At 37.7% G+C, this 24,965-nt stretch overlaps 2 protein-coding genes and 2 long non-coding RNA genes across 19 annotated transcripts; 2 read left to right on the top strand and 2 right to left on the bottom strand.

The window, feature by feature from the left end:
- The first annotated feature begins 3,846 nt into the window (after positions 1 to 3,846).
- Positions 3,847 to 5,991, top strand: LOC148692793 (uncharacterized). The gene is made up of 4 exons (XR_015953373.1): positions 3,847 to 4,259; positions 4,352 to 4,439; positions 5,074 to 5,134; positions 5,913 to 5,991. It is a non-coding gene; the product is annotated as an uncharacterized LOC148692793 (long non-coding RNA).
- Positions 5,980 to 13,873, bottom strand: LOC137741389 (uncharacterized). Of its 16 annotated transcripts, XM_088679809.1 has the most exons (9): positions 13,437 to 13,873; positions 13,108 to 13,294; positions 12,657 to 12,712; positions 12,144 to 12,225; positions 11,397 to 11,485; positions 10,151 to 10,289; positions 9,729 to 9,814; positions 9,178 to 9,398; positions 8,239 to 8,611 (listed from the first exon to the last, which is right to left on the bottom strand). In XM_088679809.1, the coding sequence occupies exons 1-4, from the start codon at positions 13,683 to 13,685 to the stop codon at positions 12,154 to 12,156; spliced, it is 564 nt and encodes a 187-aa protein (XP_088535935.1). In that variant the 5' UTR covers positions 13,686 to 13,873; the 3' UTR covers positions 8,239 to 8,611; positions 9,178 to 9,398; positions 9,729 to 9,814; positions 10,151 to 10,289; positions 11,397 to 11,485; positions 12,144 to 12,153. The 16 variants fall into 16 exon arrangements, with proteins under 16 accessions (XP_088535932.1, XP_088535935.1, XP_088535934.1 ...); XM_088679806.1 differs by lacking the exon at positions 11,397 to 11,485 and adding an exon at positions 5,980 to 6,209 and having other exon boundaries at positions 8,452 to 8,611; positions 9,178 to 9,814; positions 12,158 to 12,225; XM_088679808.1 differs by lacking the exon at positions 11,397 to 11,485 and having other exon boundaries at positions 8,239 to 8,603; positions 12,158 to 12,225.
- A 3,198-nt stretch (positions 13,874 to 17,071) lies between these two features.
- Positions 17,072 to 21,475, top strand: LOC137743594 (receptor kinase-like protein Xa21). Its single transcript, XM_088679802.1, has 2 exons — positions 17,072 to 20,804; positions 20,916 to 21,475. The coding sequence occupies exons 1-2, from the start codon at positions 18,086 to 18,088 to the stop codon at positions 21,281 to 21,283; spliced, it is 3,087 nt and encodes a 1,028-aa protein (XP_088535928.1). The 5' UTR covers positions 17,072 to 18,085; the 3' UTR covers positions 21,284 to 21,475.
- Positions 21,476 to 22,609: 1,134 nt separating this feature from the next.
- LOC148692794 (uncharacterized) lies at positions 22,610 to 24,395 on the bottom strand. Its single transcript, XR_015953366.1, has 3 exons — positions 23,855 to 24,395; positions 22,943 to 23,395; positions 22,610 to 22,799 (listed from the first exon to the last, which is right to left on the bottom strand). It is a non-coding gene; the product is annotated as an uncharacterized LOC148692794 (long non-coding RNA).
- Positions 24,396 to 24,965: the final 570 nt, after the last annotated feature.

Genomic DNA, 24,965 nt, shown 5'->3' on the forward strand with positions numbered 1-24,965 from the left:
CACTAGGAAGTTCTCGTATGAGTTCCCATAAACAAAACTGTGAGGGCGTGGTCGGGGCCCAAAGCGGACATTATCGTGCTATGGTGGTGGAGTGGGCCCAGGAAGTGGTCCCCCCCCCGGGCAGGGATGTGACACGCATTGCTGTGGGAACCAGTTGTTTCAGGCATAATCGGATGAATAAAACACATTTAAGTTGAATAAGAATGTCCTCATGATTAGTCTTCTCGTTTATTTTTCACAAACCAATCACACATTTAAAATCCAAGCATGAAAGCTTTGCAAAGATAAATAAAAAATTTATATAACTAATTAGACTTTGAACATGCAATCATGGCACGTAATCGTATACCTAAAAATAGCAAGGAACCAGCTTTTTTTCTCCCACAACCAAAGTTCCTGAAATGTCAAAAGAAAGTAAATCTGTTAGCAATTCAGAGAAATTGGAGGACCAAATTATATTAAATTTGAGTTAAATGAGCAAAGGTACACCAATTAAATAAGATCCTAAACACATTTCGAATCTATGAAATAGAAGAACAATCATGTTAAAACTCCCAAGATGGTGTCCTGAGCACAAAATTATAGGTTAATAAAGGTAAATCTCAATCCAAAGCTCCAACCTTTAACCGACAATGAAAACAAAAAGCATGGAACATATATTTCAATTTTATTATTTTTTCTAAATCCTCAATTTGACTGTGTTGTAAAGATAATACCACCAACTAAGGGTGGCAATCTGACCATCGTTGTGCATGTCATGTCGACTCTATGCAACTTATATATAAAATTTAAGCAACCCCAAACAATCTCTTAAGACCATCTCCAACATTGGGTTGTAACCTATTTTTTCCCTTCTATTTTCCCCCCAAATCCAATACAACCCAAGCTTAAAATTGGACCTAAAACCTATAACCTAAATTAAAGCCAGATTTAACCTAAGATTATTGGAGCTGGCCCACCATATATGTATATTTTATTTAGTTTTATATTTATAAATTAATTAAATCCAACGGTTAAGATCTAATTTGATGAAATTCAACGGTAAAAACAAAAATTTAACGGTCCAAATTTAAATCTAACGGCTAAAGTAATTAAAAAATTTTTTTTTATGTGTTTCATATTTTTCATAGTGTTTAACGAGTTACATGGTGTCGGTTAGTGATTTTTCAGTATTTGTTAGAATCTAAATATTTTTAGGTAAAAATGTTCATAAAATTAAATTAGGATAGTCTACATAATTTTTTCTTTTAAAAAAGTTACTATCAGAAAAAAAAAAATTAGCCTAAATTCATTCTTCAATAATTTGGGGCTAAAATTTTAGATTAGAAGGGTTGGAGCAGAAAAACTGTTTATGGGTTAAAACCTAAATTTTCTAAACTAAAAATTTTAGGTTTTAGGCCAAGAGTTGAAAATGGTCTAAGCATCTACAAACCATTAACATTATTTCGACAATTTTATTAAATGCTGCACAAACGATCACAATTTACTTGTGACATCCCATATCGCCCAGGGGAGTGATCTTTAAATGTATATTCCCGTCCCTACCTAGCAAGAGGCCTTTTGGGAGCTCACTGGCTTCGGGTTCCGTAGAAACTCCGAAGTTAAGCGAGAAGGGGGCTAGAGCAATCCCATGATGGGTGACCCACTAGGAAGTTGCTCGTGAGTTCCCAAAATCAAAACCGTGAGGGAATGGTAAGCCCAAAGCGGACAATATCGTGCTACAGTGGTGGAGCGGGCCCGGGAAATGGGGCCGCCCAGGCCGGGATGTGACAATTTGGTATCAGAGCCTAACCCTGGTCGCGAATGTGCCGACGAAGACGTCGGGCCCCTAAGGGGGGTGGATTGTGACATCCCACATCGCCTAGGGGAGTGATCTTTAAATGTATATTCCCATCCCTACCTAGCAAGAGGCCTTTTGGGAGCTCACTGACTTCGGGTTCCATAGAAACTCCGAAGTTAAGCGAGAAGGGGGCTAGAGCAATCCCATGATGGGTGACCCACTGGGAAGTTGCTCGTGAGTTCCCAAAATCAAAACCGTGAGGGAATGGTAAGCCCAAAGCGGACAATATCGTGCTACGGTGGTGGAGCGGGCCCGGGAAATGGGGCCGCCCAGGCCGGGATGTGACAAATTTGATTGTGACATCCCACATCGCCCAGGGGAGTGATCTTTAAATGTATATTCCTATCCCTACCTAGCAAGAGGCCTTTTGGGAGCTCACTGGCTTCGGGTTCCGTAGAAACTCCGAAGTTAAGTGAGAAGGGGGCTAGAGCAATCCCATGATGGGTGACCCACTGGGAAGTTACTCGTGAGTTTCCAAAATCAAAACCGTGAGGGAATGGTAAGCCCAAAGCGGACAATATCGTGCTACGGTGGTGGAGCGGGCCCGGGAAATGGGGCCGCCCAGGCCGGGATGTGACATTACTCCTTTACAATTTCCACCTAACTCCGAACAAACAATATTGATAAATCTTTGTCATCACCTTTAACAAAACATATTACAGCGAAAAGAAAAAAAAAAGGTTTCTATGCAAACAAATTCTTCTAGATGTCCAACCTAACCCATCTATGGGAAGGCAAGCAATCGGACAATTCAGACCAAGCAAAATAAATTTTACAATTATCAAAACAGCAACTGATTCTCCCGAAGAGAACACACACACATACCAACATACTATTCACCATATTGTAAGCTTTCATTTTTGTTCTATCTCTTTCGTTATCTAAACTTATGATTATCAAAACAGCAATAGAATCATAGAGAAACCTTCAATCATTTATCAAAACTGAATTAATTAACTTTTGCTCAGTAGTTCGACTGCAGCAATAAAAACACAATTAACTTTCACACTACATAAATAAATAATAAAAAAACACATACTTGCACCCAATGCATTGTTTTTTTTTCTGTGCAGTATAAGAATAAAAAAGGATAACATTCCCCTGAAACCAAATTCATCCCCCAATTTCTTGCAACAAAGAGCGAGACCAACCTTGTGTTCTCGGAGAACAGTACAACAATTAGACACAACCGGAATGGTCCAAGTTCCCACTATGATAATGAAAAATTAAAATTAATAAAATAGCTCAAATCATATCACAGCATGTCACAAAGTACACCATTTGATCAATAAATTTAACAAAAATGGATTCAACTCACTCCAAGGTAAGCAAGCTTATTAATCATTTTGTCATAATAGTAATTGAACTTGAAATTCCCCTCTAACGTGATCAACCCTTTTTTATCCACAGTTAAAGACCTTAAAAATGTAAACCCCTAATCCATACTTTAAATTTACACCCTTACACCCCCATTTTCCTAGACTATCTCAAGAACATAACAAAACATATAACGCTCAAAATCCAAATCAAACAAACTAAAATAACCGAGGGGGAGACCGACCTCGTGCTCTCTAAGGACACTGCAATGATTTGAGACAACAAGAGTGATCCAAATTGTGAATTGACGAAATGTTTCTAGAAGCGAGGATGTTGACTTTCGTTGATCGGCGTATTGGGAGATGAATGAAACATTCTTTTACAATATCTCTATAGAACTCATTGCTATGGACATGTGGGCGCAAGCAGAATCGAATTTAGAGCTATGATAAAGATTTTACAGAACTACAAAGTAGAAGGGCATTTTAGTAAATTTGCTATTCTGGATATTCAACTTTATTATTTTATTATTTTCTTATAGGATTTCTTTGTGCTTGGGATCCACCCACGTGGGGTCACCAATTCCCCTTGTCCCGGTGCCTCCCACTCTCCCGAAATCTCTCATTTTCTCTCTCTCTCTCTTTCATTTCAAATCTCTCTCACCTCACTCTTCCACTCATACACTGCCACCTCCTCATCTTTTCCCTCCAACCCTCTCAGCTCTCTTTTCCCGACTCATGTGTCTTTGAACTCTCTTCACTGTTTCTCTGTAAACAGAGAGACCGGCCGCCATCACCACCATTCATCCGGCGAGCTTCACTGAACCGCCACCTAAATACCTACTACCCTGTCATTCTTCCCAAAACTTAGAAACAAAGGGATCAAAACCCCTCACTTTCTCATCTCAAACTATATCTCTTTCTCCCTGCTCGGTAAGGCATTGTCGACGACACCACTTTGCCTCGTCGTCTCCGGTCGCACCACTCAACCCAGACCTGCACCGTCGTCTTGAACCCGAAGCCATCTCATCCCGTGGCCGTGAAATCTTATACGGACCTCGACCTCCATTTTTCCCCATGCGATTTTATATTTTCCGATGAAGGTAAGTTTTAAAATCCACCCAGATCTTCAATGGATCATGTTGACCCTGTGTTTATAGTGTCCCTTAAGGATTTTAGTGATGTTTGGAAGCAGAGATACCTCGGGGAGAAACTTCCCAGATTTTCCGGCAGCTTTCGAGCCTTTTTCCGGCCAACTCCTACCATGGACGAGGAAATCAAAGGTATATTCCGATTCCTTATTCTCCGAGCTTCGATTTGACATACTGGAAGGCTAGGTTTAGTTAAGTTTTTGGTGTGGCCAGAACTAGGTAAAATTTGGAGGTTGCAGTGGCAACTGGCTGGAGAGGAAGAAGCAGAAGAAAAAAAATAAAAATAAAAATAAAAAAAGGGCCGAAGCCCAAACTTGGCCCAAAACCCGGTCCAATTCTTTGGCCCAAATTTGTAGCCCAACCAGCCCAAACATTTGGGCTGATGTTCCAGCCTAGCCCAATTCCAAAATGAGCCTGGAATATTCTAGAATATTCTTTGTGTTGATTTTCTGGAAAATTCTCGGAAATCCTCCTAGGCTAATTTAGATGTCACGAGTCCGTTTTTGACATCCATTTAATGAAATTCTAAAGTTTTAACATGGTTGACCATCGAGGCGTCTCGGTTGACTTTTAGGGTTAGCCGTTGCCTTTTTGTAAAATATGACAGAACCTTCCATCGCGTATTTCGATACTTTGATTCCGAATCCGCTATTTGTTTTTTGAAATTCGATAGTTTTAAAATAGTTCATTTAATAGCCGTACTTTGTACAAAAATGCATGTTTACGTTAGTACGTTATGTATTTACATAAATGGTTTCGTTTCTAGGCGAAATGCATTGCAAGGACTCTCGACGCTATGAGGCGGGTTTGACCAGACGACATGATTTGTGAGTGGGTCTTTTCTTTGATTTATATATATTGGTTAGTTTTCATATATACAATTATTAATAAATTTTCTACGTGATTGCCATGATTAAACTTACGTTTATAAGAAATGCCTTATTATTGGGAAATGATGAAATAATCCTACCAGATGCACATGTAAACTTATTATCAGGGGATGCCTTAATTATATTTATGGTCATGAATAGTATGATATTGACTAGAATTGCTGAATGGCTGTGGCATGATTAAATTTATGTTATGTGCTCATTGTTTACTGCATTGGTGTTAGTACTCGTCTGAGCCAGGGCTAATCTTTTACTTGTATGTGCACATCGCACCGTACACTCACTTTGGATCCATTGTAGGTGTTTATCATGTCATACAGGTTGCAACAAGCAACTCCAACTCGTAAGTGTTAAGCATAGCGCCAGTCTTCATGTGATTATAGTACTAGAGCATATATTATTGTTATACTCAGTCATGTTCATGTCAGAATCTCTGCATGAACTTGTGTGTCAGCATGTGTCGATGAGCACTTGATATTATATGTGTATCTATGCAAAAATACGTGATTACAGATGCCTTGTATTTGGTTATGAAAGTTGTGACGTATGGCATCCTTGAAATATAGCTGACTATGGTAAGCATTTTTATGTTATACGTAGTATGGATGTTTTGGAAACTATACTTATTTTACAGCGAGGGGTTATTAAGTTTTCAAAAAGGTTTTCATAAAACTTTATTTTTAGGCTCACTAGTCCTTGTTTTTCGCCCTTCCAGGTTTTAGAGAGAGTATTCGTGTCGACGAGGATTTCTGACAAACGCAGATATTGGAGACTACTTCCGATGGTATAATTCTCAATCTACTCTATTATACTTTACTTATGCTCTGACATCACATATGATATGTGCTCATTCCAGCTCACCAATGCACTCTCATATTTAGGCACTTTTAGGTTTAAATTTATTCACATTTTCCAATACAGTACTACATTTTATGGTTTCGTCACCTTTCAGGTGTTGGCCAACACATCTCGATTTAGAGTTCAGATGAACATTCTGGATCGTGGTGTGTCACTGGTCCTTATTGTGATCATGAAAAATTATTATTAATAAAATCACTCAAATCATATACAGCATATCCTAAACCATGTCATCTGATAATCAATGAATTTAACAAAATTAAAAATTAATTCAAGTCACTCCAAACAGTGATATTTTACATATACATTTACAACAACAAAAGACTAAGTTTTTAGCAACTGGGATCAAAATAAAAACACAAAACAGTAATTTAATTACCCACGCAAAAAAACATCGCATAAAGATCATTAAAAAAAAAGAAATTTTTAACAAAACACTTCCGGTACTGTTTATTTTTAACGAAAAACCACACTTGTATCTTTCTCTGGTACGATTCACTATACCTTTAAAACAGACTTTTCATTAAAAGGGAAGTTTTTTTAGACTTTTCGTTAGTTTTCCTTTAAAAAAAACCACCCAAAACAACAGAAGAGAAAAAAAATATGAAAAAAAAAAAAACATTGTACAAATTTAAGTTAACAGTTTAAAATTTTAAGGCTTTTTATATTAACATTTCACAAAATATTGATTGCACCTCGAACTAAAATTTAATATTAAATAACTTATTTATCATACTATGCAATGATAATTTTGACTTTATTAGGTTAAAAATAAAATAAAATAATTCTATATACACCTCAAATCACTTTTAACGTATTATTTATCTTCTTCAACTATCAAAACCCCTTCAACCCTCCATTGTTGAACAAAAACCTAACCGATGAAACTACAAACATGTTGATTGAGAAAAAATATTTTTGACGACTGAAACACGAAATCGATTTTTCAAAAGCTTCACATGAGGTAATACTTCGTATTATTGATTGTTTTAATGATTTTGACGACATTGATAATTACTTAATCTTGCTTTTGATGCGTTATTCAAACTTCTATGTTCGTATTCATCTTTTAGGGATCACATGAAGAATTAAACATCTAAAATTACCACCAAAGATTAAAAACAAATGACATTGGTTTTAATGGCAGAATTGAAAACAACTCACATATGCTTTAAATCCTAGACGGTATGTTTTGTGAAAATTTTAGTCGGCATTATTTGTCCAAATTAAAAGTTTTACAAGATTTGAGAAATGTGGAGTGTATAGAAAATATGGGTTGCATATAAAAAAATGTAAGGTGTATATTAAGAATGTGAGGTGTGAGGGTATTATGGGAAAGTACATGGGATGTATTAAGTATGTAAAATTTATTCAACAATTTGTAAGGTGTTAATATAATAAACCAAATTTAATTCAGAAGAAACGATATTAGTTAAATAACCTAGAATGTAAAATTAATACAGAATAACAGGGAAAAACACATTCTTAGTTCTCTTTTGCAGGCAAGAAGGCACAAACTGTTTTAACTCAGAAGAAACCATATTAGTTGAGTCAACCTAGAATGTAAAACTAATACAGAATAACAGAGAAAATCACATTCCCAGTTCTTTTACGGGCAAGAGACAAACACCGTTTAAAAAAAAAAAAAAAAAAAAAAGTAATTACAAATTGAAATCAAACAATATTATAGTTGTTCAAAAAATTCTGACTAAATTTTACAAGTAGTATTATAAATTGTTAAAAAAAATAACACCATTGAAAAAACTCACTACTCAAATCTGTAATTCTATTAAAAACACATCACTAAAAATTAACTCCAAGGAAAGGGGATTAACAAATTACACCTTTTTAAGAGTTGGAATTGTTTTATCCATATCTTGAGCTGGACTTAGAGGGAGGACAGGCATGAAAAGAAGTCTAAGGTTAAACATATGGTAAAAATTACACTGGATCAAGGAATGATCAGAGTTGATGGATGCAATATGGAATTTAAGTTTCTGGAGAGAGACAACCAAACTTCACACTAGATCATATTTTTTAGAGATAGAGAGAGTTCTACTTTCCAACAGCGGAGAGAACAAATTCAATCTTGGGCATAAAAAGCAAAAATAGAAGCTTCATGGCACAATAATTAACCACAATCCTCTGTATTTCTAAGTGCAAATAGAAAAAAGGAATCAAAATATTCAACACAAAATCTTCACATTAGCTCAAGAACTATATTATTTCCAGAGATTTCCAATTTCCGGCATGGAACGACAAACATAGAAGCATTAAAAATATATAATTGCTATAAAAAAAATAAAAAAAAAATTCCAAGAAACTAAATGCAAAGTTAGCCAGATCTGCACAGTAACACAAACCCATTACTTGAAATTAAGAGCATTGCGGCTCACCCTCAAAACACCCATTTTGCAATGAGGAAGAGAGACGCCGTTGCTCTGGCTGCTGAGTGCTGCTGGCTCCAAAGCAGTTTGGCTTCCAGAACTTTATAAGAGCAAGTCCACCCCTTCAAAGCCACAGTAAATCGCCATGGATTTACATCATTCTGCTTGACTTAAAAAAAAGCAAACGAAAAAAGAAAAAAATGGGAAGTATAAAATTCAAATGACCCTTGATGAACATAACCCAGAAATTTTCCTTGTATTTCATAAATGCAATAAAACAAAGGTCAGTGTCTCCATTTTCCAAACAACCAACCAAGCAAGCAACAAACTTCGAAAACCCTAATTCGAACCAATGTAGAACTATAACCAAGTAAACCACTTAATCAACAAAACCCACTAATTTTCTCAAAAACCCAACAAATTTAAAGGATACCCGGATGATAAATCCCAGTAAAATCCCAAATTTGAAATCCAGAAGGAAAAAAAAGGCAAAGAGGCTTATCTTTCTTCACTAATCGGACACTTAACAGAAAAACCCTAATTCATATTATTCAGATTACAAATACACAGGGACCAAATAGCTAATAATGCTGGACAATTTGTCCGCAATCCAACACAAAAATTGTTCAGGTTATACATACGATACTCGCCTAAAATATCAACCAATTCCAAATTAAAATGGAAAATGAAACAGAGCAACATAAATTGAATACAATTTGGGGAAAATTATCTCACCCGGAGCTCGAAATCTCCAAGAGGTCCCGATCCGAGCAGGCTCCGAATTGGGTTGCTGAAGCTGGTGATTAAGGAAGGGTTTTGGAGGTACGTTTGATCAGATCAAAGCTGAAGCCATTAGGTTTGGGGGGAGAGGAACACAGAGCCACCGTGAGAGAGAGAGAGAGAGAGAGAGAGCATGCGTTGTCCTTTTCTTCTATCCAGCCACTGGATCACAGTTCCTTCACAAAAATTATATGCATATTTTAGTTTTTCAAGTTCTAGTTTTGCAATCACCTAATCGATCATAACACCATTCGCAAATATGACAAACATAAACAATTAAGTCAGCAACATGATATGCCATCCCCTTCATACTGCACTTATATAAAGAAAAAAGAAATGAACCAAAATAAAATTATACTATAATCCAATTATATGAAGGCCAAACTCTTGAGTTGGGGCTGGTGGCCGTTGACCACATCATCGCCTCCATTTCAGAGAAAAGGGTTTGTTTGGTTCTTTTGTCCAATTATTTACACTAACTATATATAAATGAAGAAGGACAACACCTATGCTCCCTTCTTGTGATCCAAATTTGAAGACGGCCAATGGGGAGGGGCAGTTATAAGTGTCATTCTCTTTGTTTCTCCTATCCCTGCATTGTCAACCAAAAAAACATCAAACCGAGTGCAATACAATGCAATTTGATGCTCACAAAATTTGAGCTCCAAACAAAGTCACAGGTCAGCAATCACCTAATAGATCATAATACCATTCGCAATTATGAAAAACATAAACAATTAAGTCAGCAACATGATACGCCATCCCTTTCATACAAACACAGATTGCAATTCATATATGCCACATTATTTACAAACAATTACAATCAAGAAACAATTAAATCATCATCATGAATTACAGTGTAATATCAACACCATCAATTAGAAGAGACAGAGCTACATGGCAATAAACATATAGAGAGTAAACATACATAGAGGAACTGCTTCAGATCCTTCCAAAAAGCAATCTTCCGCAGGATAACAAAAGAGCGGTTCTCTGATCTAATTGCAGACACAATCTGCAGAACCGACTTCTATGGAATTTGAACTTGTGAAATGTGGGGTGGAGACCTGAATGTAACAAATTGGTGTTAAGTGAATAATTCCAAACATATGAAATTTAGATCATCACACCCGAACGCATACAGAAGAATTAAATAAAGAATCGAAGGCATATGCAATCTAATTAGACAAATAAGTGAACTTTCCCATGCCGAAATCTGAAGGGCCAACAGAAATCTCTCAATTACAGGATGTAATACATAACTTAAAAGACAAAACTTAAAGGACAAAACTTAAAACTAATAAAAATTAGGTGAACCAATTGAAGAGAACATAACCCTTGTAACCAATCCGGAAAAGATGCTTTTAAATCCTAGAAAAAAAATTATGAGGAGTTTTAAAAAAAACCATCATTTCAATTATTTTCCAGTCTTACATTTGGGATTAACACAGAAAATATAACTAAAAATGCCAACTTTCTCAAAAAACTACAACTACTTTAACAAATTTCCATCACTCAACACTGAAAAATGAGAATCATGAAGCAACAAAGAACGGAACATGCTAGAACTGAAACATTAAAAACAACACATACCCATTTCAAAGACCAAAAATCCTACAAGGACAAAAAATTCGAGAAAATCAATACATCAGTACTCCATGCAAAACCCCAAAATCAGAAAATTAGAAAAAGAACCCAAATCAGTGGCATGGTCCTCGTTTCTACATTAATCAGTAGGTAATGACCTAATGAAAAAGAACCCAAAACAGATGGCTTAAATTATGGAAAGTGCTAATAAAGCTCATGAATAACTTTCAGAGCCTGCATAGAAATGGCATAGTGATAGTGCAGATAATAACAGACAATAAAACTATGCACAGTAGAACCTAAATCTGATATGTTGCATTCCACACATACACACATAGATATGTCTACATATACGTAGATGACCCACAGATATTAACACCACGCGGAGGTGTGCACGCACACAAAATAAAATATACATGCATAGTTAATTTTAGACAATAATCCCTCAGAACATAAGTTGCAATTTAGGACGATTTGGTTGACTCAAAAGAAATTGATGGGTTAGAAAAATCACAAAAAAAAAAATACAAAGACGGATGTTTTTATGTCGTTCATTTCTTAAGTCGACAAAACACACACACACACACCTGTGTTTTAATGTTCCTCCAATACTCAATGAGAAGGCACCAGGCAAAAAGAAGGTCAAGGCTGGAAAGAAGCTTCCAAAGAGAACAATCTATAAAGCAGACCACAAAAATTAGACAAAACCCACAAACTAAACAGTGAAAAACCTCTAAAATAAAAAAAATATAAAATATAAAAAAAAAAAAACTAAACTGCAAATACTATACGTGCTTCCTCAATTCTAGTGTGAACCCCCAAAATAAACTGCAAATACTCTAGAAATCGTAAAATGAACTGCAAACCCATCAATCATTTCCCAAAACCACATAACCAAGAGTAAGAAAGGGAGTGCGGGAGAGAGAAGCAGCCACAATACAGAGAAGATGGCCAGAGAGAGAGAGAGAGAGAAAAGTGAATTCTTTTGGTGCCTCTGGTTCCTGCCTTTGTTCTTTGTTTTTCTTTTCTTTATGGGTAACTTGCTCAGGTCCAAAGGCAATTAAACATGATTAGTAAAGCACCATAATAAAGCATGAGAGATATCTATTTTAATTAAATCCGTTGTGGGATCACTGTGATTGTACATCATCATCATAAATAATGCACGCTTGAACCCCATTTTAGTTTCATGCCTATCATAATTAAATCATAGATGGTCAAGAAGCATAGGACTGAGAAATCAGAGCCTAATTTCCAATATAAAAAGAGTACGAATTATTCAACTTAAACGCTAAATTCGTTAACGAAGATTAAAATAGGCGTGAAATCCATACAATTTATATGTTACCATTGATTCAAGTTCTGGTAGGTATCCATGGAAACTATCCGTTGCCGCTCTCTCAGTTCCCATATTTTCTGTATATTCCATTAAACAATATAAACTTTTGATGCTCTTTCATCTGAAGCTAAAACAGATTACCAATAATAACAAAGAGGTCTAAATAATAGAAATCAATTTTTTGCTGACTTTAGAGAATCTCTGCAAACTTTAGCCTAACATTATGTGATTGCCTCACTTCTTCAGTAACTCAGAGGAGGTGAATTACTCAAAGTATGGAGGACTTCTGCTAACATATTTCAAGCACTTATAACATTAAATGTAATGACAGGTTGATATATATATTTTTTTTTTTTTGTAAACAATTGTTGCAAGAAGTTTGACCTTTTGTCTTTTTATTTCAGTAAGGATTTATAGGTACATATAAAACCCATATTATATATAGTTCACAGATGAGGGTACTTCAAACACCAAATATTTATTCATGATCGGAGATAAGAAAGCTTACTGAGAGGCAATCGCCTTTGTGATGTTTACTTTTCTGCTTATCCTTTGTCTTCTTTTCTGAGGCAAAATATGTCAATGTGATAAGTAATTTCCCATAAAGAATCTCATCCTCAATAGTCTAAAAAAACTACAATGGTTAGTCAAATAATGTACTTTCACGTAGTTAATCTCCTAGGTTTGTGTTTACTTTTTCAATGTCAAAACAACTCGAACAACGTTTTCCCATACTCTACAAACACCGAATGTGCCCGATAAACCACTAACAATGCCATTACTCTAATTCGACTGCAGAGTGAGAGTTAAGACAAGAAGATACTCACAGGCCAAAACGGATGACATCACCAACACGTAAATCCAAAAGCCACAACCAAATTTAATTTTGTTTTTACTTTGAATTTTTTTCTTGAATCTGTTTGGATGCTGAGAACGTGTGGGATGGGATTATTAATTACCAACAGGGAAAGATGACGATTTCTCCCATTTGGATTTGCAGGTGAAGGAATCAGAGCCCAGGGATTCCAGTCCGTCGGTGACCATCTTCCTCAAATCGTCTTTTTGTTTGAGATTCTTTGCTTCGACGATCCTTGCCGTATCGGCCCGGAGGTTTCTCTCCAAGACGCTCACGCATGGAATCAGACTCTGGTTAAACAATAATTAAGCAAACAATCAATCATCCATATTCATATTCTGTGTTTGGTTGCCAAGAAACCGCGAGAAAATGCAAAAGCAATTTACTAATAAAAAAGTGTAATCAAAGCAACGATTATTTATAATTTTGTACCTTAAGAATATCGGAGGCGTAGCCACCGAACGAGCCGGAGGAGATCGAATCACCGAAATCTCCACCGAATATATCGAGCTCGTCGTCGGAGCTGTCATTGCTGTTGCCGTGAAAGCAATTGCAGCGGCTCCGTCCACATTTCGGCGGAGGCTGCTTCTCGTTGCTTTCATCGATGAAATTCTGAACCATCTTCGCCAAGCAGACTGAACTCGGCTCGAATTCAGGCCGCGGCGCCGACGGTCCCTTCATCCTTGCTGATATTGAGGCCGCCGGAGTGGCGAGTTGTGATGTGGACACAGGCCTCTCGGCCTCTGGGTTTTACGGAGAAGGTGAAGACGGTGAGGGTTGAGAGAGATGCAGAGTCTGAAAGAGAGTGAACGAGAAGGACAAGGATCGTCTACCCTCCACTTTGGGTGCCCTCTATGTGTCGTTGACACGTCAACATTTTATATTATTATTTATTTTTATCTTATTATCTTTATAAAAAAATAAAATAAAATATTAACGTAAATTAATCATGACCACACAAAATAGAAGAGTACGAGAAGGGCACCGAAAGTGGAGGGCAAACAATTCTTGCCCTTGTTGATGATGTCCAACTGATCAATTCAGCCCCAAACATTAAAACTCAAGTTTCAGCAAACTCTTTTGACATTCTTCACATGTTAGCCCCAAACATTGAAATTCAAGCTTCAACAAACTCTTTTGACATTCCTCACATGTTTGATCCTTTTGGCATATTTGAGGGATTTTTGGAGCAAGCTTATAAAGGAGATCGGGAACAAGACAATCTTGTTGAGGTACATAAAATGGAAAATGAAGAGAAAGAAGGTGATGGCAATTCGGAAGATTCAGATTATCGAGACTCAGACTTTGAACAAACTGATGTCGATGACAACTTATTTGACGACAATGTAGAGAAAACTAAAGGGAAAAATACCAGTGGAAAATGCATGGAAATAGGGAAGCATCACGTAATAATGAACCCTTCCTTGATTTAGCATTTGGAGATGTTGAAATAGACTACGAATATTCTGATGGCTTTAGAAGTGGTTCTAGCTCAGCGTCTGAAGGTGAACAACCAGTGAAGCGGAAAAGTAAGAAGAAAATGCCCAAACTCATTCCTTTTAGAAGTGATTTGGATATGAAGAACCCACAATTTAGAACTGGAATGATATTTGCCAATAGAAAGGAGTTCAGACAAGCAGTGACATATTATGGTTGTGTGAATGGAAGACAAAATAAGATTCCCAATAAGAGAGCATTATAAAGTTCAGGATAAGTGTACAAAGGAGGGATGTCCATGGGTGATTTATGCAAGCAAAATAGATGGCAGCTCTGCATTTATAGTGAAGACACTCAATGATGTCCATACATGTCCGAGAGAGGAAAAGCTCAGACTATGCACCTCATCTTGGTTATCACATAGGTATGCTGAGGATTTGCTTGACAATCTTGAATGGGAAGTGTCAAAATTTCAACGAAGTGTTCATAAACATTACAATTTGCACGTAACACCGGCTCAACTTTATAAAGCATGGTCATTGGCAGCTGAGAAAAGTGAAGGGGCTTATGTGAAACAATATGCAAGGTTATGAAATAATATAAAATCTCAATAATACAAATACGTAGATTATAACAGTGTAATCTGGGAATGGGATTTCACACTAGCGATCCTTTGGTTACCTTGAGTCTTCCTTTTTTAGACTTGTACCCATAACCAACCTCATCTAAAGTACCCAAGGAAAACAATTTTTTTCTTAGTCTAGGGACATACCTGACATTCCCCAAAACTCGTATCATCCCATCGAACATTCTGATTCGAACAGTGCCGATTCCTTTTACAGGACATGCAGAATCGTCCCCCATTAAAACTTACCCGCTGCTGACTTTTTTGTAAGTATCGAACCATTCTCTTACTGCACACATATGAAAAGTGCATCCGGTATCCAAAATCCAATTTGTGAAAGCCTTGGAGCCTGATGTTATTGAAAGAAGCTCCCCGTCACTCTCATGCTCAGTGACTGCACTAGCTGAACCTGAGTTTCCTTCCATTTTGGCTTTCTTCTCTTTCCAAATCTTGCAGTTCCTCTTCCAATGATCGGCTGAACCACATTCGAAGCAACCTTCCTTCTTTTCTTTTTTCTTCTTGGATTTTGACCTACCTCTGTTGCCTGTTTTCTCTTCCTTTGTCTTTTCCCGCCCCTTCTCCATGCCTTTGGCATAAAGGCCTTGAGAGCTTTTAGTTATATTATCTAGTTTAGCATATGACTGAAGAGCTTGAATTACATCTGCAAGCTTCAGGGACTCTTTTCCAAACATTAGAGTTGTTCGAAAGTGCTTGAAAGACGAGGGTAGAGACCTCAATAAGATGATAGCCATATCATCATCTTTGTAAGTTTGTTCGATCTTTTGAAGATTAGCTATGCAATTCTGGAACCTGCATACATCATCTTCAATATCACTTCATTCTTCTAGTTGAAGCCCGAATAGTTCATCCTTTAGAAAAAGTTTATTGGACACGGTTTTTCCCATACAAACATTCTCCAACTTTTCCCATGCTTCCTGGGCAGACATCTTTTCGGTGATGTGTGACCGAACTGATCTTGTGAGATGAATCTCGATGGAACTCTTGGCCTTCTTGAGAACCTTATTCCATGCTGCTTCTGTCATGCTTTCCGGCTTTTTACCATCAAGTGCATCATCCAAATCATGTTGTATCAATACCTTCTTCATCATCCCTTGCCAATCCGTGAAGTCATCCTTGCCGTCAAAGGGCTTTAATGTAGGTCATTGATACGCATTCATCTTCCCTTTTGACATCGTAGAACACCTTGATCCTAGCTCTTGATACCAATTGTTGAAAAAACCCGCACACTAGACCTTGTTCTTTAATGTAACCAGGACAATAGACTAAACTAGCAAATATTAGAAAACTTAGAAACACACACAAGAATTATACTGGTTCAGCAAAACTTTTGCCTACGTCCAGTTATGATTTCTCTAGGTAGAGAAATCACCGCTCCTTTGATTAATAATAGAGATTACAGAACTTTTGCAAACCCTAGAACTAATCTCAAAACTCTTGGCTATCTAGCTGTTTTCTTTCTCTCTATAAAAATCAGCCTTGCCAAACCCTATTTATAGGCATAGGGTAGGCTTACATGTCTCAAGGCTGATTGAATTCCTATTTCTAAGTGGATTAGGAAATTAAACTTATCCAAACCAAATAGACTTCTAGAAATCCAAACCTAAATTGAATAAGGAAACTGAAATTCTTTCCTAATCCCTCTAGGACAAGAATCGGTATACCTCTAGGTTTCCTAAAACAATCCTAAACCAACTAGGACATATTTGATGAGCCAAAATCCTAACAACTTGTGCTCTTGATTAGTCGATTATCTTCATAATCACTGTGAAACACCAATAGTTTATTGTGATATGAAGCCAAGTACTGTTCTTTTGTACAACAAGTCGAGTACTGGACATGTTTCTGACTTTGATTAGCAAGGTTTCCCTCACAACTGAATAATATAAAAGCTTCAACAAATTAGAGAAGTTCTGCCGGAATAACAGGAACAATTGGTTATGTGGTTTTAGGTAAATATTCACATCTTCTCCACAATATCTTTTTTTTTTCCTTTTAAACTTTTGCATAATTCAACTATTTTGTTCTCAATTTGCTAATAATATTTGGGAAGTGAGGCGTTAATAACTGGATACGACTACAGTTTTGGAATTCTCTTGCTAGAGACTTGAGCCCCCATGGAGTTTAAAAATTAAGAAAATTTGATCTCACTAGTAATTGTTACCATTTTTAAAAAGGTTGCATCCACAACAAGCTTTCTTGCAATGATACTTTAGGGGAACTATGAGAAAATCAGCAATCTCACAGTCCGGCCCCTCAGAAAACGTACAGACTTCAAAATTTCCTTTCATAGCTAGGGTCGCCCTGCTAGGGTAACTTTCAGAAAATATTCGGTTCCATGTGTTTGTTTTTCCATTTTGGATGATTGCCAAAATGAATTATGGATGATAATGCTATTATGTATGGTTGCCAAAATGTTTCCAGTCAGCTTCTGGACTCAAGGTGCTTTAATGGTCTTGGTCATTGGCGTTCACCGAAAGTGCCAAACAATAGTTCCCAGTAGCGGAAGTAACCTAGTGAAGTCGTCTAAAAAAAAAAAGCCAAACTGGTTATCATTTACTTGGAGTTATTCCTTCTCATATTTGAATTTCAAGAACTAGAAACTGTGGTGTAAGTTCCTTCTATAAATTTCCTTGTCAAGCAACAGCGCATGATAAGGATATTATGGATGGTTGCCAAATTGTTTCCACTCAGCTTCTGGGATAAAGGTGCTTTAATAGTTCCCAGTAGTGGAAGTACTGGAAGTGCCCAATAATAGTTCCCGGTAGTGGAAGTCTTCTAAAAAAGCTGTCAAAGTGGTTATCATTTACTTGGACTTATTCCTTCTCATATTTGAATTTTCAAGAACCAGAAACTGTGGTGTAAGTTCCCCGTATGATCCTATCCTTCTATAAATTTCCTTGTCATGCAACAAATGGAACTCACCAAATTCGTAACTCAGTACCCATCTCTCTATTTCTTTCTGCTTCTCTCTCTAGTTATATAGTTAACCAGATCAGGAATGGGGGTTTTGGTTTTGAAATTGATCTTAATATACTTGCTTCTCAGTGCAGTGTTCGTTTGCTGTTGGAGCTCCTTGCAATCGGGACTCGGAGGGAATGCAACGGATAGGCTGGCGCTGCTTGCCGTCAAAGCTCAAATAAAGCAAGATCTCCATAATTACAACGTGATGAGCTCCTGGAACGAATCCACGCACTTTTGCATGTGGCATGGTGTGACCTGCAGTCGACGGCATCGCCAAAGGGTCACTACCCTGGACCTGCAATCTCAAAATATGGTAGGAAAACTATCCCCAAACATAGGAAATTTAAGTTTTCTAAGGGAGCTGTGGCTGCAAAACAACAGCTTCAGTCATGAAATTCCTCCACAAATCGGGAATTTGCGCAGATTGCAGGTATTGAGATTAGACTTGAACTCATTTAGTGGCAGTATTCCACACAATATATCATATTGCTTCAACCTTATCCATGCGAATTTCAGTCACAACAAGTTGGTGGGTAAAATTCCTTCAAAATTTGGATTGCTGTCGAAGCTGCAAAAATTTTCATTACAATATAATAATGTAACGGGACAGGTCCCTCCTTCCTTAGGGAACCTTTCGTCTCTCCAGGGACTAGGTCTTATTAGTAATAACTTGATGGGAAACATCCCCAGTTCTCTTGGCCAATTGAAAAAATTAACCACCTTGGGATTGGGCGGAAATCAGTTGTCTGGTAGCATCCCTTCCTCCATTTATAACCTCTCTACTCTTGTTACATTTTCCATAGAAGGTAACCAAATTCAAGGGAGTATTCCATCCGATATTGGCAAAAGTTTTCCTAATCTCGAAATCTTCAACTTCGGCATCAACCAACTTACTGGGTCCATACCTCCCTCAATATTCAATTTCACAAGTGTTTGGCTCTTTGACGTTGGGAGTAACAACCTAATCGGACAGGTACCGAATCTCCAAAAGCTTCACAACCTCCTGCGTTTCAACATTCAATATAATAATATTGGAAGCGGTAAAGATGGTGACTTAAGTTTTCTCTCGGACTTGACCAATGCCACCCAGTTACAATGGCTGATTATTGACGACAACAATTTTGGAGGGACATTGCCCATGTCAATATCCAATCTCTCAACCAAACTTGAAATGTTTTGGGTTGGCAGTAACCAAATATATGGAAGCATCCCATCTGGGATAGGGAATCTGGTGAGCTTGGAATCGTTGGATTTGGGGAATAATGGCTTCACAGGTAACATCCCCTCTGACTTGGGTAAGCTTTCAAAGCTTGGAGAATTAGAAATTTCCAATAACAAATTATCAGGAAATATTCCGTCTTCCCTAAGAAATTTAACCAAGTTATTCCATCTTGGGTTGGATATAAATCATCTTGAGGGCAGCATTCCTTCAAGCCTAGGGGAATGCCATGGGTTGCAATCGTTGTATCTTTCTTATAACCTTCTTAATGGCACAATACCCAAACAAGTTTTTAGACTCTCCTCCTTATCTATTTCTTTGGCCTTGTCTCATAACCTCTTCACAGGTTCCCTTCCCCCGGAGGTTGGGAATTTCCATAGTCTAAGTGAACTGGATCTTTCTGATAACATGTTATCTGGAGAACTCCCCAGTAGCCTTGGTGGTTGTGAGAGTTTAGAAGTCCTGCATTTGCAAGGGAACTTCTTCAATGGGTCCATTCCTTTGTCTATGAGTTCAGTGAGGGGGATTCAAGATCTAGACCTTTCTCGCAATAATTTTTCTGGTGAAATTCCACATTTTTTAGAAGGCTTTAGAATCCTGAATAATCTGAACTTATCGTTCAATCAATTTTGGGGAGTGGTACCAACTGGAGGTGTTTTCAAAAATGCGAGTGCTATTTCAGTTGTTGGCAACATTAATCTGTGCAGCCCTGTTGCTAATTTAAAGCTTCCCAAGTGCAAGTCTAAAGAGACCAAGAAACAAAGATTGTCTCGTCGCTTGAAACTAATACTCCCTTTAGTGTTTGGACTTACTCTTCTAGGAATATCCATGGTGTTCTCCTACTTCTTTCTTTGTTCGTCAGGGAAGAAAAGGAAAGAAATTTCATTTAGCACTTTGGGGAACACTATTTTGCAAGTGTCATATGCTACTCTACTCAAAGCTACTGACGGGTTCTCAGAGGCTAATTTAATTGGTGCTGGTAGTTTTGGGTCTGTGTACAAAGGATTTCTTGATGAGGATGATAAAGTTCAACTTGTTGCCGTGAAGGTGTTTAACTTGTTACGCCATGGAGCTTCAAGGAGTTTCATAGCCGAATGTGAAGCTTTGAGAAATATTAGGCACCGAAATCTCGTCAAGATTATAACCGTATGTTCAAGTGTTGATTTTCATGGTAATGATTTCAAGGCTCTAGTTTACGAGTTCATGGACAACGGGAGCTTAGAGGAGTGGCTGCATCCACCTACTGGAACTGAAGAGTTAAGGGATCATGTACCCAAGAATTTAAGTCTTCTTCAGAGGCTAGAAATTGCCATTGGTGTTGCTTGTGCACTAGATTATCTTCATAATCATTGTCAAACGCCAATAGTTCATTGTGATCTCAAGCCAAGCAACGTTCTCTTGGACAACGAATTGACTGCCCATGTTTCTGACCTTGGATTAGCAAGGTTTCTTTCACAAGTAACGAGTAATGTTTCAGCAATTCAAAGTCAGACAAGTTCCGTTGGAATAAGAGGAACGATTGGTTATGCAGCTCCAGGTATACATGTTAGATATATACTTCATTATATTTCCTTTTTTATTTTGGAGTATTTGATTTACAAAATTCAAATTGAACTATTTATACACAAATGTGATGTTTGAATTGTAGAGTATGGCATGGGGAGTGAGGTGTCAACGAATGGTGATATCTACAGTTTTGGCATTCTCTTGTTGGAGATGTTTACAGGGAAGAGACCCACTGAAAACATGTTTGGTGATAGCTTGAACCTTCATAATTTTGTCAAGATGGCTCTCCCCGAGCGAGTTACTGAGATTGCAGACGCACCACTTCTTCAAGGAGGCACAAACGAGAATCCTAATCAATGCAGTGCGAGAATTCATAAAGTTGAGGTGTGCTTGAGTTCAATATTTAGAATTGGAATTGTTTGTTCTGCTGAATCCGCAACAGATCGACTAAAGAATATCAATAATGCTGCATCTGAACTTCATTCCATTAGGAATACTTTTCTTGGATAGAAACTCTATTTTATGTGCTTTTGTGATAAAGAAATTTCGTGTACTGCTTGTGAAGTCTAGCTTTTATGTTACCACAGTAGATGTGGAAGTTTGCAATGTAAATAATCACCAATGAGGTTCATTGTGTGAACAGTGTATTACTACTTCTTGTACTTGGTATTTTTGTGTAATTTTCACATCGATTAAAGTCTAGTTCGTGCCACGAAATTGTTGAATATTCACATTGATAGATTCCAAATTTTTGAAAGATTTATAACCTCAAGACCCTCAAGATTTAATAAAATCATCTCGGAAGCTGTAAAGATGGTGATTTGTGTTTCCTATCAGACTTGACCACTATCAGTGTAAGGTGTTTTCGAAAATCAAAGTGTTATTTCAATTGTTGACAACACTAGATTCTGCAAGGGAATTCCTAATCTCAAGCTGCCCAATTGCAAGTCTAAAGAGTTCCAAGAAAAGAAGATTAGCTCATAGCTTGAAATTAATAATCCCTTAGCCTCACAATGGGCTATCAATAATGTGGTTCAAATTCGCCTTTGGCGAGAATCAAACCTAAGACCTCTCACATACAAGTGAAAAATGATACTACTAGACCGTAGTACTAATGACAGGAAAGAGTCTCTATTAAACCCGCAAAAATAAAAATTCTCAGCCGTTCGTTAATGGATTTGAATTACCATCCATTAGACCTCTCACCATCTATTAGACCTCTCACCATCAATCTCCCGTTCGAGAAACCATCACCACCTCACTCGCCACTGCATTGAGGCACCACCTTGCCACCACCTTCATGGCTCACTCCCTCTCTACCACTCTCCCTATTTCCCTCACCTCTCTCTCTCTCTCTCTCTCTCTCTCTCTCTCTCTCTCTCTCTCTCTCTCTCTCTCTCTCTCTCTCTCTCTCTCTACTGTGCTCGCTGCACAGAAATAGCAAGGTGACCACTGTCGCCATTTTTCACAGAGAACTACGCCACCACGAAGCCACCACCATTAATCTCGCCACCCCCTAAACCGACACTCTGCAAACTGCCCTCATCCCTTCTAATTTCAATTCTTGCATTTCTTGTATGGTATCCATTTCTTGCACACTCAAATATTTATATACCAACTAAGAATAACAATATAAATCCCACACACACCCCTTTTTCCCCACTTGAAAAATTCACCAAAAAATCACATTAACCACCATAGTTTAAGAATCCAGACCCCAAGAGGATTCTATCTACCTCATGAAAACAAATGTGTCCAGTTAAAGAAATTCCCTAATCACTGCATCTTAAACTACTTCTTAACTATGTCAGCCATACCAATCTAACAAAAAATCCATGTTCAATCGATTCTTATTAGTTCCAACTCCAAGTATTTCAGCATCTAGATTATAGAAAATCACAACAAAACAAAACTCAGAACACCCAGATTCCAATCTTGGTGCTAAAGCACACTTTGTTAACCTCACCTTCATCAAGTCCATGATTCCTGCCATGAGATCTTTCTCTTTATCCAGACTTGGCTTCTGCTGCAAGATCAAAATAACGAAGCATTCAGTTCCATTTCTATACTCATAAAATTAAAAATTGAAATATGGTATAATTTACTCGGAATCTTCATATGTATTATGAAAGCATATAAACAGATACAATTGAAAACTTATAACGCTACCTAATAAAGTTGAAAAGTAGCTAATTAAGATCAAGTTCCAGTGCATTCAGTGAGCCTTCCAGGGAAAGATGGCCCCATGGACTTAGACCTTGAAAACTGAGGCTTGTTTTGCCTTGTAATTGTATGATCAGTAGCATCCTTATGGATTGCAATTGTATGATCAGTAGTATCCTTATGGATTCCCAGATTAATCCTCAAATATTTGTTCTCATCCGTTAGCTTATGCACCTGGGACAAAAGCCGCTCAGTTGTTTCACTATTCTCCTTGTTTCTCCTTATCAACTCAGCCCGGTGCTGCATATTTTCGTCAATGAGTTCAGAGATCTTTTCATGCAACATTTTATCTTTTTAACCACATTACCATCACATTCTACACCATGATCAATATTGGTTTCCATTTTCTCTTTTGTGGTGGTCTGATCAAGATGCACTCCAAAACACTAATATGAGTGCCTACACAGATGAACATCGCATAAAAATCATAAAAAAAATGATAATAATTCTAAAAAAAATTAAATCAAAATCTAAGACTAACTCACAGGAAGCTCCGTGAGTTAATTTTTGGGCAAAAAAATTTCTATCAATGCATTCTCATCACCAATAGCAAAAAGGCACAGAGTACTTTTACAGAAATCTAAAGATCCCTTTTAAGCCCCAAACCCAGGTCTGTCCTCTCTTTGCCTTCCTCCTTCAGGGCATAATTAAAGATACCCGCCAACAATATAACGAAAAAAAATTGCAGTGAGACCGTACGATACCAACTTTATTTGATATTGCAATGAAATATAACAAATAAAATTTAAAAAAAATGTACAAAAATCATTATTTTCGTAAGTAAATAGACGGTGGAATAACAGAAGAAGCCAAACCCAGAAAAATTAAAAACACAGAATCATAGTAGAAGAAGCACACCATTTCAGATCTTTTTATCCTCTTCGAAGATCGATCAATTCCAGAGAGAGAGGAGGAGGGAGACGACGAAGGTGAGAGGAAGTAGATGGAGGAGAGAGAGGAGGAAAACGACGGAGGCGGTTTACCGGAAGCATGTCTTGTCTTGTGTTGCTAGTCAATAAGTCAGTGGAATCCTGTTACGATTGTGGTTATCTGCTTGCAATTAGTAGCTTAATAGTACTCTAATAAGTAGTAATCAAGTTGTGGTAGTTGTATGGTCAGCTGGCATTTGATGTTAGTGGAATTATGTAATCAATTTGGTGGGGTTGAAAAGAAAAGGAATTATTTGGAAAATTCAATACAAAATTACGAAAAACATTTCTCTCTCTGTGTCTCTTCCCCTCTCTTCCTCCATTGCTATCTGGTAACTTGTAGGTTGAGAAAGGGTTGCTGAGTCTTGGTGTTATCATTTGTATCATCCTCCCGATCCTTGGCCTCCTTCTTGTATGCCCCGCCACACCAACAATTCTCGCATGTCTACATTGGAATCTCGTCTCTCTGCTGTGGAAACTGTTCTGGAAGCTCTTCCTCAGCAGCTCCAAGCAGCTTCGGATGCCAGATTCACTTCCTTAGAGATGAAATTCGGCCTGCTCTTGGAGCATCTCCATCGTGACCTTGGCGTTTCAGGCGGCGCTGGATCTTCTGCTGTTCCACCTCCTCCAGGTCCTGAGCAGCGGCATCCTCCTCCTGCTGACGTCGAGTTCCATTATTTAGAGACTCCACGTTTCCCGTGTCGAGACTCTTTCAATGGTGGCGGTTTCACTCCACGCCCTTAGCGGCCACATCGTTTGGATTTTCCCCGATTCACTGACAACGACGATCCCTCCGCTTGGATCTATAAGGATGAGCAGTACTTTGCTTATTACCACACCCCCAATCATCAGAAGGTCCTGACCGCCTCTTTTCACTTTGAGAATGAGCCACTGCAATGGTTCAGATGGCGTGATTGCATCCATTCCACACCAACTTGGACCGAGTTTACCACTGCATTATGCCAGGAATTTGGCCCTTTCTGAATTCGAGGATTGCACCGAATCCTTGTTCAAGCTCAAACAAACAGGTACTCTCAAAG

The sequence above is a fragment of the Pyrus communis genome, chromosome 11 (genome assembly GCF_041283825.1).
Source record: "Pyrus communis isolate YQ-2024b chromosome 11, ASM4128382v1, whole genome shotgun sequence".
Taxonomy (NCBI): domain Eukaryota; kingdom Viridiplantae; phylum Streptophyta; class Magnoliopsida; order Rosales; family Rosaceae; genus Pyrus; species Pyrus communis.